This window comes from Acinonyx jubatus, chromosome C2 (genome assembly GCF_027475565.1).
Source record: "Acinonyx jubatus isolate Ajub_Pintada_27869175 chromosome C2, VMU_Ajub_asm_v1.0, whole genome shotgun sequence".
NCBI lineage: Eukaryota > Metazoa > Chordata > Mammalia > Carnivora > Felidae > Acinonyx > Acinonyx jubatus.
The window spans coordinates 150,142,790-150,161,396 of NC_069384.1; the positions used below are offsets into that span (position 1 = coordinate 150,142,790).

At 39.6% G+C, this 18,607-nt stretch overlaps 1 protein-coding gene across 2 annotated transcripts in view; it reads right to left on the reverse strand.

Annotated features, from left to right (window-relative positions):
- Positions 1–18,607, reverse strand: part of OXSR1 (oxidative stress responsive kinase 1) — a 101,844-nt gene that overhangs the window by 16,193 nt on the left and 67,044 nt on the right. For both annotated transcript variants that reach the window (XM_015062770.3, XM_027040691.2), the window contains exons 6-11: positions 17,481–17,590; positions 13,547–13,648; positions 11,281–11,414; positions 4,643–4,691; positions 3,907–3,972; positions 967–1,089 (exon numbers count right to left, since the gene is read on the reverse strand). In XM_015062770.3, the coding sequence (XP_014918256.1) occupies positions 967–1,089; positions 3,907–3,972; positions 4,643–4,691; positions 11,281–11,414; positions 13,547–13,648; positions 17,481–17,590 (584 nt within the window). The remainder of the gene's footprint in view (positions 1–966; positions 1,090–3,906; positions 3,973–4,642; positions 4,692–11,280; positions 11,415–13,546; positions 13,649–17,480; positions 17,591–18,607) is intronic.

An 18,607-nucleotide genomic window follows, 5' to 3' on the forward strand; every position in this document is an offset into this window, starting at 1 on the left:
AAAAAGTAAGGAGAAAGTCTCTTTTCACAGTCTCACATTTTAATAAACTCACAATTGTATGTAATCAAATGTTTATATCTGTTATCTCCTGAAGAGCTTTCCAAGGTTAGAATGTAATAAATTTTTACCAATTTTCCTTGGCGAAGTCTTTACAAACTTAGCTCTGCAAAAAGACTAGACTCAAAGACTTCAGCTAACAAGATCAACAAGTCTTCAATGTTGACCAGCAAGTCATAAGTGCTATGACGGAGCAGGTCTTATAAGCAGGCAAACCTGTACCACCTACCCACCATTCATACCACAAAAAGGTTCTAGGCAGTAAAAGCCACGATGAACCTCAAACATTAGTATTTCTCATGTACATTTCTATTCTTAGGAATGAGTCCTAACAATCAACTTGAGGCATTAACTTTAGGCAAGAGTGATGGAATAAAACGAAAACAAGACCTCTGTCTACACACACACACACACACACACACACACACACACACACATACACACGCATGCACCCATGTACATAAACACCAAAACATACACCCTCCAGGATATACCAACTGAAGAAAGGTATATTGTTCTTCTTCAGGCAGAAGGTTAGCAGACTTCAGGGAAAAAGTTTTGATTGTTAGGCTTTCAAGTTCAATAATCTCTTCTTCTGCAATGTCTCATCAGCCATTTAATCCTATCAAGGGTATTCTCATCTCAGACACAGTAGTCCCCTTCTCTAGATTTTGGTCATTTCATATGCCCTAAATATCATATCCAAACAGATGTGTCAGTCCACTTTTTCACGTAGAATTAAATGGGTTCCTATTGTTAATAACTTGCTCAAGGAAATTCTATCGCTAACACTTGTATTTTTCACACTTCAGCTGTCAAACTGAACAGAACCAAAGAATATAGCATATCTCAGAGGCTTCAGACAAAAGATAGAGCTCTAGCTAAAGCACACAGTTTAACAAAACTTACCCTGAGTTGTGAAATTGCTGCTTTCCCTTCCTCACTTTCTTCATCAAATTCATCATCACTCCACTCCCAGCCGCCATCTTCTGTCTTATGAAGGCGGCCACTAGAACCTGGTACTCTCCGAACCTGCACATTAGGAAGAGAGATGTGGATTATGGTAGTGCTTGGTATTTACTATGTATACTATACATATCTTCTACTCCTCACTTGCTCTTTGTGCTCCACTATCGGTCTTTACTCCCACCACTGACTTTCCCCACGCTTCTATACTCTTGAGCCCAAACACCATCCAAATCCTTCTTATGTGAAGTCATAGACCAAATCTTATTAATGGTTTCATGTTCCGAGAAATTTAAAAGTTTTTTCAGCCCCCCAAATTAATAAATCCAAATAAAGAAGATTCTGCTTTTTTCATTTTAAAAATCACAATTATACCTACAGTTTCAAGAGTACTATAGCTGCACAAGTTTTGTTAAGAAAAACAGCAATTTCCTAACTTTTATCCTCTTACTCACAGGGAGCCACTTTTAACTCATTTTGGCTTATTCTTTTTAAATTAACATTCATCTCTCTAAGACTGTGTTCTTATTATTACCCCTTGAATTTTTGGTTTTAGGAATTATCTACTGGACTTCAAACTATAAAAGATAAGAATTTAATCCTATTATCAACCCCCCTCTTTTCTCAAGATACATTGTAATTTTGGTTAAATCAAAATTCAGTGTTTCCATGACATGATTGTATAAGTGATACAGTTAAGTCTTATTGTGTATTACAATTACTTTTCTCTACTGTATAACTTTTTTGTTTCCCCTATAGTTAATATTTGCTTATTTTTATGTACTTGTCATATTTATCCCCAAATCTCTGTATAAATCTCCTCTCACCATATTCATATACATTATTAGGTATTCATCACCTTCCGGAGGAAGACCCTCACCAGAGCCTCCCACCTAGACTGGTTTCACACCAGCTCTGGACTTCAGATCTCACTCTATCATCAGCTCTGTTTCCTGGACCACACGACTTCCTTGTTCTCAGTTTAAGCACTTCCTCCATTATTAGCATAGCACATTAACTGAAGCCATGCATTTCTCAACTTTTTGAGTCCATCCCTACCCTTGACTTATAGTTTGCCTGGTAAAAAAGTCTGGGTTAGCAGAAAAACTTTCTTTCATAATGTTGCACACAACTGCTTCGTTGTGACCTGGCTTCCAGAGGAGCCGTCCGTGATCTTTCCCTTTTCTCTGGAAGCTCCGGGATCTTTTTTTTTGCCTCCAGTATTCTGAGCTAGCATGGCAATGTGTCTTAGTGCTGGTCTATTTCCATTCATTGCACTAGGGCTCTTTCAGTCTGGAAATTCAGGACTATCTGTTTTGGAAATTTTTCTTGAATTATTTCTTCAGTGATTTCCCTTGTTTTTCTCGGTTCTACTTTTCTAGAACTCTTTACTCAAAGACTGAACCTTCTCAAATGATCCTCTAATGTTGTTGTCTTTTTCTCCTGTAATCTATCTCTTGGCCATCTGGGGTCTATTTTCTGGGAAATTTCCTCAGCTGTACCATACAACCTGTGTACTGAATATTTTCATTTCTTCTCTGACGTTTTCAATTTCCAAGAGCTTTTTGTTCATGGAGGTGTCACTGTCTATATGCTCCTCTTCTAAAGTAACAGCTTTAGGGGCGTCTGGGTGGTTCAGTTGGTTAGGCATCTGACTTCGGCTCAGGTCATGATCTCATGGTTGTGAGTTTGAGCCCCACGTCGGGCTGTGTGCTGACAAGTCAGACCCGGAGCCTGCTTTGGATTCTGTGTTTCCTTCTCTCTCTCTCTCCCTGTACCCCACTCGTGCTCTGTCTCTTTCTCTCTCAAAAATAAATTAAACATGTAAAAAACATTTAAAGTAACAGCTTTATTGAGATGTAATTCATATAGCATATAATAATACCATTTAAGGCATACAATTCCATTTTTTTTTAGTATATTCAGAGTTGTGAAACCATGTCTACAATTAAATCCAGACCACTTTCCTCACTTCCCCACACCGCAAAAAACACCACATAACCATCAGCAGTCACTGCCCATTTCTGTACAGTCCTCCCAGTCCTGGGCAACCTTGCATCCACTTTGTCTCTGTACGTTTTCCTATTCCGGACATTTCACATAAATAGAATCAGGTAATATGTGGTCTTTTATAACCAGCTTATGATGAGCACAAGGTTTTAAAGGTTTTACTCACATTAGGACATGTATCAGCACTTCATTTCTTTTTACTGATGAATAAATATTTCATCATATGGACACATGACATTTTATATATCCATTCACCAAGAGATGAAGAATCGGGTTGTTTCCACTTTTTGGTTATTATGAATAATGCTGCTGGGAACATTCCTGGACGCATCTTTGTGTGTACATGTTTTCCATTCTCCCAGGTATGCCTAGGAGTGGAACTCCTCATATGCTCATATGGCAGCTTTGTTGAGTCTTTTGAGAAACTGCCAGACTACTTTCTAACGTGGCTGCACCACCTCACATTTTCATCAGTAGCGCGAGGGTTCCAATTTCCCTACATCTTTATCAACATTTGCTATTGTCTGTCTTTTTTATTATAATCAACCTAGTGGGTCGTCACTGTTTTTGTGTAGTGTGAGGAAAGGGCTCAACTCCACACTTCACTCTGGTGGCTGCAAACAGTGATTTAACAGAGTCCAGAATTAATTCATCAATTGTGTAACATCCCTTTTCAATCTAGTAGACAGCTCACATAGGCATACTGTGGACTAATGATATTTGATGAGTAAAAATATACCAAAGGATGCTAAAGAATGGAAAAAATGAGTACTATACTATTAACAACGAATTACTTACCATATACTTTCAAAATGCAGAAGTAAATTTACTCTAACCAATTTCCTAGAAAACTGGAGTTAAATCCCCATTTACCTTTTTAGCTCTCTCAGAAATAGTTGGTGCTCTCTGCAGTATTTTTTCTTGAAGAAATTCTTTATTCTGCAGAGGAAAAATACGTTTTCTTCTTAAAAGAAGCTTTTATTGAACCACAGAAATTGACACCGAATATTCAAGCACAATTAAAATACCATATAGTAACTTTTATAAAGAAGTCTGAGGAACGCTTCCATTCTTTTATTCTGAAATTAAAGCTCCTTTAGTACATTACTACCATGGTTTCACAAACTGAGACAAAGCCTTAGTGTGCTGTATGAATATTATCAATGAAAAGTTTGCTTTACCCTAGGTCCTTTAGGATCATGGTGCCACACTTCCAACTACAGTAACATCGCACTTACCCGTTAGCTTTGGGAAATGAGAGTTTTACCAAATTCAGTAGTAAAACCTTTGAACTGAGAGTTCAGTATTTTTCACAGATTGTATTTAATAATGGCAATATTCACTGTTCTTGTTCTAAGTTTAACCTGATGTTTAAATTAATTTATATGAAAAACACATTTACCAATTCTAAAGCATGTGTCTTAATTACCAAAGGTTGTACAGATAATGCCCCCAGCAATTATTTGATCTACTTTTCCAAACATCACTTTTGGATCACTTTTCCAAACATTATCATCTAAAGATAAAACAACTTCTGAGCAGTGAATCTAATTTAGGTAACTGAGGTAGGTCACATGAACACGTAAAATCAAAAGTTAGAATTTCTTACCTTTGCTTTTTGGAAAAATTTGTGCCTTAACAGTTCTGCTGCTGTTGGTCTAAAACCAGAAAAGAAGGTTTTAATAGTTAATTCAAGTGTAACTGTGGGTTTCCATCTTCAAAAATGAGAAAATGATTTCTTGAGCAGCAAGATAAAATCTCAGTGTTCTCCACTTTCCTTAACGGGCTAAAAAGCAAAAAGCAGGATAAACTCGGTACAAGACATTGAGTAGAAAAGAAAACCCAAATAGAAATGTTCTGATAATAATTATTGTAGGTTCTTTGCAAAATTCATTAGTGAAATGTTTCTTTTGGAATCATAATTTCTTAGTGGCTTCCAATATACTTGCTATTATTTTCTCAAGAATATTATTTCCCAATAATATAGACAAATATCTACTTTAACAAGTCGTAAAAATAAATTTAATCTCACATAGAGGAAATGGACCAAATCAAGCTGCTTCTTGCCATGTGGCTGCTTGCCAGCCTTCAACTTATGTAAATACATAGTCTTAAAAATAGATCTGATGGGGCCTGGGTGGCTCAGTTGGTTAAGCATCTTGATTTCAGCTCAGTTTGTGATCTCATGATTGTGAGACTGAGCCCTGCATCAGCCTCAGCACTGGACACGGAGCCTACTTAAGATTCTCTCTCCCTCTCTCTCTGCCCCTCCCCTGCTTGCACTCTATCTCAACACACACACACGCACGCAAAATAGATTTCACAATTTCCTTTAAAAAATTGAAGATTCTAAAAGTAATGTATATATTCCCCAAATTGACTCTAAATTCAGTTTTTAACTGTACAGATAAAGGCATCATCACTGTCAGTTGTATAAACTTTTAAATAGTATGATTGAGAATAAAGAATAAACAATACTACACTTAAGAGACTGGACCTGATTATACCACATATCCCACTATGTAACTCTGAGCAAATCTCTTCTCTAAGGTTCTGTATTACCTACCTGGTCAAGCCCCTGAAGGCAGTGGTTCTTAAATACGACTGTGTACTATTCTATCTGGGAGTTTCAAAAAAAAATCCCAATGCCCAGGCTGTACCCCATATCAATTAAAGCAGAATCAGTGCGGGCGGGGGGGGGGGGGGCATCAGTAGTTTTTAAAATTTCCCAGGTGGTTTTAATGTGCATTCACACTTGAGAACCAGGGCTTCAAAGAAGATTGAGAAAACAGATTTGAATGTGCTATGCAAACTGAAAGTAGACTTTACCCTTCCTATGTTCTTATTAATTATTGTACCAAAAAAAATGTTTTTTAATGTTTATTTTTGAGAGGGAGAGACACAGAGTGTGAGCGGGAGAGGATCAGAGAGAGAGAGGGAGACACAGAATGCAAAGCAGGCTCTAGGCTCTGACCTATCAGCACAGAGCCCGACGCGGGGCTCGAACTCACGAACAGTGAGATCAGACCTGAGCCGAGGTCAGATGCTCAACCGACTGAGCCACCCAGGCACCCCCTCTATGTTCTCATTCAATCAAGATTTCAGTATGTTCAATAGTTTGCACACCACTGCTTCGTACGATTCATCCCTTTCTTCTAGGTTCATTTCCTTCTTTCTAAAGTTCTCTCTCTCTCTCTCTCTCTCTGTATACACACACACACACACACACACACACACACACACACACACACACATATTTAATCCAAGTTAGTTACCATATAGTGTAATATTAATTTCAGGAAAAGAATTTAGTGATTCATCACTTACATAGAAGTGCTCATCCCAACAAGTGCCTCCTTAATGTCCATCACACATTTATCCCTTCCCCCCACCCACCTCCCCTCCAGCAACCTCAGTTTGTTCTCTGTATTTAAGTCCTACGGTTTGTCTCCGTCTCTGTTTTTATCTTAATTTTGCTTCCCTTACCCTATGTTCAACCTGTTTTGTTTCTTAAATTCCACGAATGAAATTATATAATATCTGTTTTCCTCTAACTTATTTCGCATAGCATAATACAGTCTAGTTCCATCCACGTTGTTGCAAATGGCAAGATTTCACTCTTTTTGATTGCTGAATATATATGTATACATATATATGTGTGTGTGTGTATACATATGTATGTACACACATACACACACACACACACACACACACACACACACACCCCACCCCACATCTACTTTATCCATTCATTAGTCGATGGACATTAAGGCTCTTTCCATACTTTGGCTATTGTCGATAGCGCTGCTATAAACACTGGGATACATGTGCCCCTCAGAATCAGCATTTTTGTACCCTTTAGATAAATACATAGTAGTGCAATTGCTGAGTTGCAGGGTAGTTCTATTTTTAAATTTTTGAGGAACCTCCACACTGTTTTCCAGAGCGGCTGCACCAGGGTGCATCCCCATCAACAGTGCAAGAGGTTCCTCTTTCTCCTCATCCTCGTCAACATCTGTTGTTGCCTCAGTTGTTAATTTTAGCCATTCTTACAGGTTTGAGGTGCTATCTCATTGTGGTTTTGATTTATATTTCCCTGATTATGAATGATAATGATAAAGGGAAATTTACAGGAGTTCTTTGATAAAACGTGATTGGAAATTTTTGTCTGAAAAAAATCTCAATTTCATGCTTATTTTTGAATAAGAGTTTGACTGGATGGAGAATTCTGGGTTAACAGTAATTTTCTTTCAGCATTATTCCGGTATATTCTGGCCTCAACTGATTATTATTGGGAAAGTGGTTATCAGTCTACCTGCTATTCCTCAGTAGGTAATCTGCCCCCTCAGTTTGCATTTAATAGATTCTCTTTGCCTTTGTAGTTTCATGACTTGTGTACAGATGGGAAAGGGGAAATACCGCTTGGAATTTGGGGGGATGGTTCTTTAATCTGAGGACATAGGTATTTCATCAATTCTACAAAATTCTCAGCCATTATTTCTTTGAATATTGCTTCTCCCATTCTCTCTAATCTCTCCTGGAAAGTCTCTATATGCGCATGCGTATGTATGTACACGTGGATGTACATATGCAGGCATGCACACGCGCACGTGCACACACACACACTGACTGAACCTTCTCAGTCTGTCTCCCAAATGTTCATCATTCTTTTCTATTTCCATTTAAAATTTTTTTTTAACGTTTATTTATTTTTGAGAAAGAGAGTGACACAGCATGAACGGGGGAGGGTGAGAGAGAGAGGGAGACACAGAATCTGAAGCAGGCTCCAGGCTCTGAGCTGTCGGCACAGAGCCCGATGCGGGGCTCAAACTCACAGGCCGCGAAATCATGACCTGAGCTGAAGTCGGGAGCTTAACTGACTGAGCCACCAGGCGCCCCTCTATTTCCATTTTTAAAAATCTTTCCGTGTTGCATTCCTCAATTTCCTCACGGAAATTCCGTGAGCCATTTCCTCAATATAGTGTAGTGTGATTGAGTAAGAGCAGGAACTCTACAGTCAAATTGTATGGGTGGCAATTCTAGCTCCAACATTTTCTGGCTGTGTGACTTTGGGTAATGGTACTTAACCTCTCTCTGTTTCAGTTTCATTCGTAAAACAGCATAGATAAAACAGCGAAGATAATAGGGTCATCCTCAAGGGATGATATATGTTAAGATGATGTATGTCCAGTGTTTACAACACTACCTGGTAACTTGATTAGGAGTCAATAAATAATTCTCTTTTTTGTGTGCTTTACTGGCTGTTCTATTTAACCAACCCATCTAAGTTTTTTTCTGAACTTGGAAATGTTCTCAACAAGGTATAATTTTGGCTTACAAACTGGAAATAGATGTTCTACAGCTTCTAGATATTTTTCTTTTTTAAAAAACTTTTTTATTTTGAAATAATTTTAAGCTTATAGGAAGATGCAAAGATACTACAGTGTTCCTACATGCCTGTCACCAGCTTCCCCTAATGCTAACATTTTATATAACCATGGTATAATTATCAAGATATTAACTAAACTAAAAATATTAACATTGCTATACTATTATAGAATTTATTTTTAAAAATATTTATATTTATTTATTTTTGAGAGAGAGCCCGTGCCCATAAGCAGGGGAGGGGCAGAGAGAGAGAGTGGGAGATACAGAATCCTAAGCAGGCTCCAGGCTCCTGTCAGCATAGAGCCCGACGTGGTGCTCAAAGCCACAAACTGTGAGATCATGACCTGAGCTGGAGTCCGACACTTAACTAACCCAGGCACCCCAGTTACAGTCTTTAATATATTAATATTGGTATAACACTATAAACTATAGACTTTATTCAGATTTCCCCAGTTTTTGCTCTAACGTCGTGTGTCTGTTCCGCGATCTAATTAAGGACACCACGTTTCATTTAGTCTTCATGTTTTTTTATCTCCTCCAATCTGGGATACTTCCTCAGTCATCCCTTTCCTTACTTGTGAAGAGTGCTGGTCAGGGAGTCTGTAGCTTATTCCTCAATTTGGATGTGTCTGATGTTTTCTCACTACAGACTGAAGTTAAAGATTTTGGGAAGGAACACTTCAGAGGTGATACGCCCTGCACCTTGTATCAGGGAGTATATAATAATCAATATGCCTTCTTACTGGTGATGTTAACCTGGATCACTTGTGACAGAGGTGTCCACCAGGTTTCTCCACTCTAAAGCTACTATATTTTCTTTTTCATACTCAATTCATCAGAAGCAAAACACTAAGTCTAGCCTACGCTCGAGGGAATCCATTAAATTTTACATTTTTGTTACTTTTTCATTTCTAAGCAGCTTTGTTTGTTTTCTTGGTCACAGTCATATCCTTTTCTTAAGGTTTTGATTTCTTCCATTAGGATTTTAATTATTATTATTTCTTAAATTTTTAACGTTTTTATTTATTTTTGAGACAGAGAGAGATAGAGCACAAGCAGGGGAGGGGCAGGGAAAGAGGGAGACACAGAATGCGAAGCAGGCTCCAGGCTCTGAGCTGTCAGCACAGAGCCCGATGTGGGGCTCGAACTCATGGACTGTGAGATCATGACCTGAGCTGAAGTCGGACGCTTAACCGACTGAGCCACCCAGGCGCCCCAATTATTTTAAATATACTTATTTTATAGATTCTTCAGGTATCTCTGCATTATCCAAAGCTTCTGGAGCACTGATTCTCCTGTTCGCTGTGTCTGCAGACTCTAGTTTGCTGTGTACTATCCTACTGTGTGTTTTATAATTTCGGACTGTGATCTCTTCAATGGGGCATTATTTGGAGGAATCTCATGGACCTCGAGTTTGGAACAGTTCGAACAGTACAGTTTTCTAGTTGCTTCTGTCAGAAATAAAACTGGCTTGGCAATAATTCTTTTTTACTCTTTAACCTTGTGGGTTCCTGGATAATATGGGTAGTATAAATTCAGACTGTCGACCTACACAATGTCCAGGTCAGAGGATTTGATTGTTCAAGACAAGTTTTTGTTGTGTCTTCGTGATGATGGACACATATTTTGTTTTCTGGTCCATCCTTTTACTCAGAAGGCTGACTTGTGGAGGTCTTAGTCTTAAGCAGGGATCTCAGTTCAGATCCCCAATGGCTGGACCCAAGATCTCGTTTCTAGTCCCACGTGGGAGTTTGAAATCTAACCGAGTAGGTTATTAAAAGGAACAGTGTCCCACTGAGGGCAGCCACAGGATTGGTTCATGATATTTCTTCCCTGATTTGTTTTTTTTTTTTTAATTTGATAAATTTGTTCAGCATTTATAGGTGTTTGTGACAAATTCTGTTATTTTAGTTAATTAACTAAAGCAGAAGCAAAAGTCTCCTATCTTTTATACCAATTTGTTACAAGTTTGACCTTTGCTACCTATTTTTCTTACCTTTTCTAATATTTCCAACAATAAATTCTGAAGCCCCATTAAGTATACTGAAGACGTGACTTCAATTGAAATCTTTTATTTTTGTTGATCTTCACAGAAATCAAAATTTAAAAATTCTTAGTGCTAAAAAACTGAGTGGAATATGTATGTGAAACAGAAAAATGAGATACAGAACAAACTGAACCCTGGTTCAGGATCAGAAGTTTTGGATTCAAGTCCCACCTCAATGACTAGGTAGCTGGCTAACCTCACAGATAAAAGGTTGTACTCAGTGACTTCCAACATATTTGATTCTGTTTAATTCATAAAGATACACATATTAGATGATCATGTTTATTCACTTACTTGGCATCCAATCTGTCTAGTGTTACCAAGTAAGGGCTATGAATTTTTGGTATGATTACTAAAATCTTTCCAATAAGGAAATACATATATGATTACGTGGCCTTAGATATAACATTGGCTATGTGTATTTCTTTTGTTATTAAAATTGTAAACAGCATTAAGATACTTGTTTGCTCATAACTTTTAAGTACAAGCTGAAAACAAGTCCTCCCACTAACTTGGCATTTTATTAACACAGAGCGTTCACAATGTACAGATTTATAAAAACGTAACCAGGAAATAGCTGAACTATTCAGAGTATACACTGTATACTAAAAAGAAGGGAGAAAGTAATTAATTCATTTCCAATCTAGTGTAATAGTCTCTGTATATTTTTTCTAAAGTTTGTATTTAAATAAATATATGTGAATATGCAGAAATAATTTTCTGCACATGAATGTAGGTATGTGATATTTAGACTTCCCACAATGGTTCACATATTTGATGAAGACAAACGTAACCTTTATCTCATATTTTACCTTTTTTCTGGATCCTTTTGAAGGCACAATGAAATCATTTTCCTAAATGATTTTCCATATTTTTTCAGCATTTCTTTATCTTGAACGCCAGTTTCCAGAGAAGGAGGATCATTTTGTAGTGTCAGCATTAAAACCTGGAAGAATTTTCGATACAATATAAACTTGTGAAGATTCAGTAAAGTACTGTGGCCAAGATTCTTCAATATAGACAACCTCACAATACGTGAGGCTGTATTTTCTGAAAGTTCACATCTAGACCAGTTGTTTGGAACACTGTTATTTAGACCTTTTGCACACAAACAATATCCTACAGACAGTTGGCTTCCCAGGTTAACAGTAACTGTTGCAAGGGCTCAACAGTATTAGCAATGAATGTCCTTTAGTTAGAAACCTTTCTTCACGGGGTGCCTGTGTGGCTCAGTCTGTTCAGTATCTGACTCTGGCGTAGATCGTGATCTCATGGTTCCCTCTCTGTCCCTCCCCTGCTCACCCTCTCTCATTCTCAAAATAAAGAAACATTAAAAAACAAAACAAAACACAACACCCCTTTCTTCAGGTCCTCCCTCCCTCCCTCCCTTCCTCCCTCCCTCCCTCCCTTCCTCCCTTCCTCCCTCCCTCCCTCTCTTTTTCTTTCTTTCTTTCTTTCTTTCTTTCTTTCTTTCTTTCTTTCTTTCTTTCTTTCTTTCTCTCTTTCTCTCTTTCTCTCTCTCTCTCTCTCTCTCTCTCTCTCTCTCTCTCTCTTGTTTCAAGAGCAAGAAGGGGAAGGGCAGAGAGAGACAGACAGACAGACAGAGAATCCCAAGCAGGCTCTCCACTGCCAGCACAGAGCCTGATGTGGGGTTTGAACTCACGAACCACGATATAATGACCTTAGTTGAAATCAAGAGTCAGACACTTCACCAACTGAGCCACTCAGGCTCCTCCTCTGTCCCCATTCTCATACTGCCAAACTACTTGAAAAAAAAATGTAACGTCAGGGCGCCTGGGTGGCTCAGTCGGTTGAGCACCCAACTTCAGCTCAGGTCATGATCTTGCAGTTCGTGGGTTCAAGCCCGGAGTCAGGCTCGCTGCTGTCAGCCTGTCAGTGTGGAGCCCGCTTGGAATCCTCTGTCGCTCTCTCTCTGCCCCTCCTCGCTCGCACTCTCTCAAAAACAAACATTTAAAAATAAATAAATAAATAAATAAATAAATAAATAAATAAATAAATAAAGTAGAATCCTAGCAAAATAATAAAATAAAATAAAATAAAATAAAATAAAATAAAATAAAATAAAATAAAATAACAAGTAAAACCATGGCTGATTTTACCTATTCCTGGCTCTGTTTTAACATGACCCCTTGTAATCTGGCCTTCTCTTCCCAGAACTCCTCTGGCACTTGGGTCCCAGAAATCACTGCTGCTGCCTACTTAATAGAGCTACGGCCTTTTTCACTTCTCAGTCTTCCACCTTCTCTGCAGGAACTGACTATTTTGATTATTTTGTCCATCCTAAATCTCTTCCTTCTCTGACTTTCATGGCAACATACTAGCTTGACGCACTGAGGTGTAAGTAATGAAGGTCATATTTATGTGGTGGGATTGGGGGTGATTTGTGTTTTTCTAGACTGTGTGACTTTTTTATAAAAGCATAAGCCATTTTTCTTTTGTTTTCTTTTAAGTTTATTCATTTGTTTTTGAGACAGAGAACAGTGGGGGAAGGGCAGAGAGAGAAAGGGAGGGAGGGAGATAGAGAATCCGAAGCAGGGTCCAGACTCCTAGCTGTCAGTGCAGAGCCTGACATGGAGCCCAAACCCCTGAACTACAAGATCATGAGCTGAGTGGAAGTCGGATACTTAGTCGACTGAGCCACCCTGGCACCCCATAAGCACAGGCCATTTTTCTAAACACAAAGTCCACACTACTTTAAAATAAAATAGGGAATAAAAAGGGGTTGTAGTTAGAATTAACACTTGCTTTTCAGATTCAGTTTATATTTTACTGAAATGGAATTACTAAAAGCTGGAGGTATTTCTCATTCCGAGCAAACAGGCTAACATGTATGCGTTTGGCTACAATTCTGGAGTCACTGCCGGCAATGGATGAAAAGTAAACCTCATCTCCTCCCCCACCTCCTTTTGAGAAATAAACCATTCCTCTGTCCTCAAAATAGCTTCCCACTTTACAGTTATAAAAACTTATCCTTTTCACATCCATTCCCTCCTAGGATTAGTCTCTGAAAAGAAACTGGGACATGGGCTGGGGTAGGATGTTGACTGTGAACCTCACCTTCATTGGTGGATACTTATGATAAGGAGCTGCCCCGGTGGCCAGTTCAATTGCCGTGATCCCGAAACTCCAGATGTCCGCTTTGAAATCATAGCCTCGGACCTGTAAAGAACATAAAGATGTACATGATTACTTTTGCCACCCTAAAAGCACTTTTATTTTATTTCTCTTTTTAGTACTCTCTACACCCAGCCTGGGGCTTGAACCCACAACCCCGAGATCAAGTGTTATATGCTCTTATGACTGAGCCAGCCAGGTGCCCCTAAAAGTACTTTTAAAAGGAAGCTTCTAGGGGCGCCTGGGTGGCTCAGTCGGTTAGGCGGCCGACTTCGGCTCAGGTCATGATTTTGCGGTCCGTGAGTTCACGCCCCGCGTCGGGCTCTGTGCTGACAGCTCGGAGCCTGGAGCCTGTTTTGGATTCTGTGTCTCCCTCTCTCTGACCCTCCCCTGTTCACGCTCTATCTCTGTCTCAAAAATAAATAAACGTTAAAAAAAAAAATTAAAAAAAAAATAAAAGAAGCTTCTAATATGTATCAAGAACCACAAAAGTGTTCATAAGCTTTTTTTAATTAAAAAAATTTTTTATACTTATTTATTTTTGAGAGAGAGAAACAGCACGAGCAGGAGAGGGGCAGAAAGAGAGGGAGACAAGAATCTGAAGCAGGTTCCAGGCTCTAAACTGTCAGCACAGAGCCCGACGTGGGACTCGAACCCACAAACCGTGAGATCAAGACCCGAGCTGAAGTTGGACGCCCAACCAACTGAGCCACCCAGGGGCCAAGTTTTAAACCATTAAAGTAATCTAGAGTAAGCAAAAGCTAACTATACTTGGTAACAGAAGAAGAAAAAGCAATCCCAATAAATGTTCCCCAGAAATGGTGAAATTGTTAAGTATGGGATACTCAGTTAAAAGAAATGCTACATAGTCAACTAAAAGCAATGTAAATGAATTCTATATGAAAATATGGAAGATCACTTGTGATAAAGCATTTACAAAGAAAAAAGAATACAAAATTCTTCACAAGTTTTGATACTATTATAAAAGCACATAAACTATGTTTTTAAAAAATTAAAAAAAAACACATTTTTTAATGTTTATTTTTGAGAGAGACAAAGTGTGAGTGGGGGAGGGGCAGAGAGAGAGAGAGGGAGACACAGAATCTGAAGCGGGCTCTAGGTTCTGAGCTGTCAGCACAGAGCCCGATGCAGGGCTTGAACCCATGAACCGCAAGATCATAACCTGAGCCGAATCAGACACTTATCTGACTGAGCCACCCAGGGGCCCCTCTATTTGGTTTTTTTAGGAAAAGAACTAGAACAAAATTGTTAGGCAGTAGTGGTAAGTCCTGTTTTCCAAATTTTCTATGTTATGGTATTGTTTTATCCTGTTACGGAACTATTTTAACCTGTTCCATAACTTATAATGAAAAAAGATACAAGGGGTGTGAATATTTTCAAAGTTCTTAATGTGACCACGTTGCCGAATTTCTTTCCTTTTATACTGGCATGAGCACATTATAAAATTAAATATTTTCATTGTCCATCCTAAGCAACACAGGAGAAGAAATAGGTTGGTGGGGGTGGGGTAGGGTGGGGTGTGGTTTGAGACCTGGAATTAAGGCTCCATATGATGTGCTGCCTTGACATCCAGTAAGGAGGTGGGCCTCTAATGAGACAAGTGCAAGTTCCCCTCTCCAGTCTGTTCCCGAGGGTAAAGTCCCCTAGCCCAACAACCTTGCTTATTACCTGGACAAGCAAAGTTCCTGCTTAGCCTTGAGTAGCAGGCTTCAGCCCCCGACCAGCCCTCAGAGTTAACCATATGAGCCAATCACACCCTCACAAGGAAACCGAGGAGCACCTCACTCTCTCGATACTACAAAGCCTGTTTCCCACAGCAACTGTTTATTCACTCTCTTCCTGAATACAGCCCCATGTGACATGCAGTGTCCTCCTCCCCGAACCTATGTGTATATGCGACTAATAGACTGCTGTCGGTCTCACAGGCCCAGAACCAGGTGTTGTGTGTTCAGCATCAGCATTACCCTAGGGTGGGAATGCTTCCCTCACCAACAGGGTGAATACAGGCATTATAATGGAGTGAAAGTGAATTCAGTTCTACAATACCAACTTTGATGTATTTCTAGGACATTTAGGTAAAACATCTATAGGGAGCTGGAAACCTCCACCTAGAGGCTTAGGAAATAAGACTGGCATGATATACTTTAGAAAATATAATAGGTGAGGGCGCCTGGCTGGCTCAGTTGGTTAAGCGTCCGACTTCAGCTCAGGTCATGGTCTCACGGTCGGTGAGTTTGAGCCCCGTGTTGGGCTCTCTGCTGTCAGTGCAGAGCCTGGAGCCTGTTTCAGATTCTGTGTCTCCCTCACTCTCTGCCCCTCCCCTGGTCACGCTCTGTCTCTATCAAAAACTGAATAAACGTTAAAGAAAGAAGAAAGAAAGAAAGAAAGAAAGAAAGAAAGAAAGAAAGAAGGAAGGAAGGAAGGAAGGAAGGAAGGAAGGAAGGAAGGAAAGAAAGAAAGAAAGAAAGAAAGAAAGAAAGAAAGAAAGAAAGAAGGAAAGAAGGAAGATATAATAGGTGGGAAGTGGAGATGAGACACATTAGTGAGAGAAGAATTCGAGAACAAGGTCCTGGGACATAGAAGGAACGACAGAAAAGAAGTCAGAGAAACGGCCTGACAGGGAGGGGAAGAATGAGGAAAACTACACTAGGGAAGCTGAAGACGTAAATCAAGGTGGAAAGATCCAAGTGCTTCAAATGACAGGACAACAAACAAGTAAAACAAGGAATAAGGAACGAGCATAATTTGAGAATAGCAGGGTATCCGTAAGGTGGCTAGATGAGTGACATCTGACTGTAGTTGTTTCAGAGCAAACGGAAATGGAGCTGTGGGCAAAACCAGTCCTTCAAAAACCAGAGCAGTGAAACTACATGTACAAAGATTAGGTCATTTAATTTGTAAAGCGGAAACTACTGTTGAACCAGTCTTCATTATATTATTGCTTAGGTTGTGTGTGGTAGAAATCCTGAGTTTTATATATCATTTACAAAGATCTACAGGCTTTTTGCTGTTGTTGTTAACGGTGGACGGATCCTTAACCAAGGAACAGAGACACGGATCTCCCAAAGTTAGTGTAGCACATGTACCCCCTACTGTTTTTTTTTTTTTTTTTAATGTTTATTTATTTTTGAGAGAGACAGAGACAGAGTGTGAGCAGGGGAGGGGTGTGAGTAGGGGAGGGGCAGAGAGAGAGAGGGAGACACAGAATCCGAATCAGGCTCCAGGCTCTGACTGTCAGCACAGAGCCCGACGCGGGGCTTGAACTCACGGACCGCGAGATCATGACCCGAGCCCAAGTCGGACGCCCAACCGACTGAGCCACCCAAGCGCCCCTGTATCCCCTACTTTTTAAAGGTTCCCGTTAAGCCACCTGGCTTCTATGGAAGACCTACAGTAGTGCCTATTTACTGAAAGAAATCCGGAGGATTTCTACTTTTGTGAAAAAGGCAAAAAGCGAAAACGGCATCGCGCGTTTGCTCCTATAGCCAGCCGTCACGGAGGCAGTGCGCAGGGCAGCGAGACTGGTGCCGCCCAGCTCCTTCCCCAGTGCGTGCACATCTGCTCTTTATCTCCATTTATTTTGTGCACCCAATAGCAAGATGTGTTCTCTGCTTTCAGAAAAGCCTAAAAGAGGTCATTTCTTAGGTCTGGGAACGCTAAACAATTTTTCCAGATAAATTAATGGTAACTGCTTCTTCGCTTTGCACCATTTCAGCTTATCAAAGGTTTCACAGGAACAAACTGCTTTGCCTTAGTGGGGGAACCTGTATACCAAACAGAAGCAAACACTACTCCGTTTTTTCCATTCTGTAACAAAACCCTAAGCCATTTTTAAAAGACAAAACACAAAGAGTACCTGTTCCATAACTTCAGGTGCCATCCAGCAAGGAGTTCCAACAAAGGTCTTTCTCACTTTATTTCGGGTAATATCACCACCAGTTGCTAAAAAAGCACTAACCCCAAAGTCTGAAATAGATATAACAGCAAGGTATTAGAAATATGGCAACTAACACAAGTAAATAGGAAAATAATATAGCTGTAGTCCTATCCACAAACAACACATTTTCTCTTCTTTCCACTGAGGTTCTTGACTAAATTAAGACACAGTTTAACACAGACCCATCCCAACAGATTTTCGTCCTTGCTCCAGTCTATTCTATTAGCGTAGCCTTCCAGACTAAAAGTCTATACCCATTAACAGTAACCCCTCCTTCTCCTCCCCAGCCATGGGCAACCATCATTCTAACATTCGGCTTCTATGATTTTGAGTACTCTTAAGGACCTCAAATAAATAAAATCATATGCTATTTGTCTTCTGTAGCTGGGTTATTTTACTTAGTATAATGTCCTCAATGCCCATCCATTTTGTAGCATATGACAAAATTTCCTTACTTTATAGGCTGAATAATATCCCACTGTGTGTATATGCCATATTTTGTGTATTCTTTCAATCGCTGAGGGACATTTGGGCTGCTTCCACATTTTGGCCACGGTGAATAATGATGCTATGAAAATAGGTGTCCTAATAATTATGTGAGTCCCTGCTCTCAGTTCTTTGGGATTCTAAACGCAGAAGTGGACCTGCTGGATTACACAGTACAGTAATTTTATGTATGTATAAATGTATGTACGTAGAACAAGGAGGGGGGAAGGGCAGAGAGAGAGGGAGAGAAAGAGACAGAACCCTAATCCCAAGCAGGCTCCACGCTGAGTGTGGAGCCCGACACGCTCAATCTAAGGACTGTGAGATTATGACCTGAGCCAAAATCAACAGCCAGACACCGAACAGACTGAGCCACCCAGGCACACGGTAATTTTGTTTTTCATTCTTTGAGGAACTGCCATATTATTTTCCACAGCAGCTGTACCATTTTATATTACCACCGACAGTGGCCAAAGGTTCCAATGTCCCACATCATCTGCATTTTCTAGTCTTGGGTTCTTTTTTTTTTTTCTTTTTTTAAAAATTATTTTGAGAGAGAG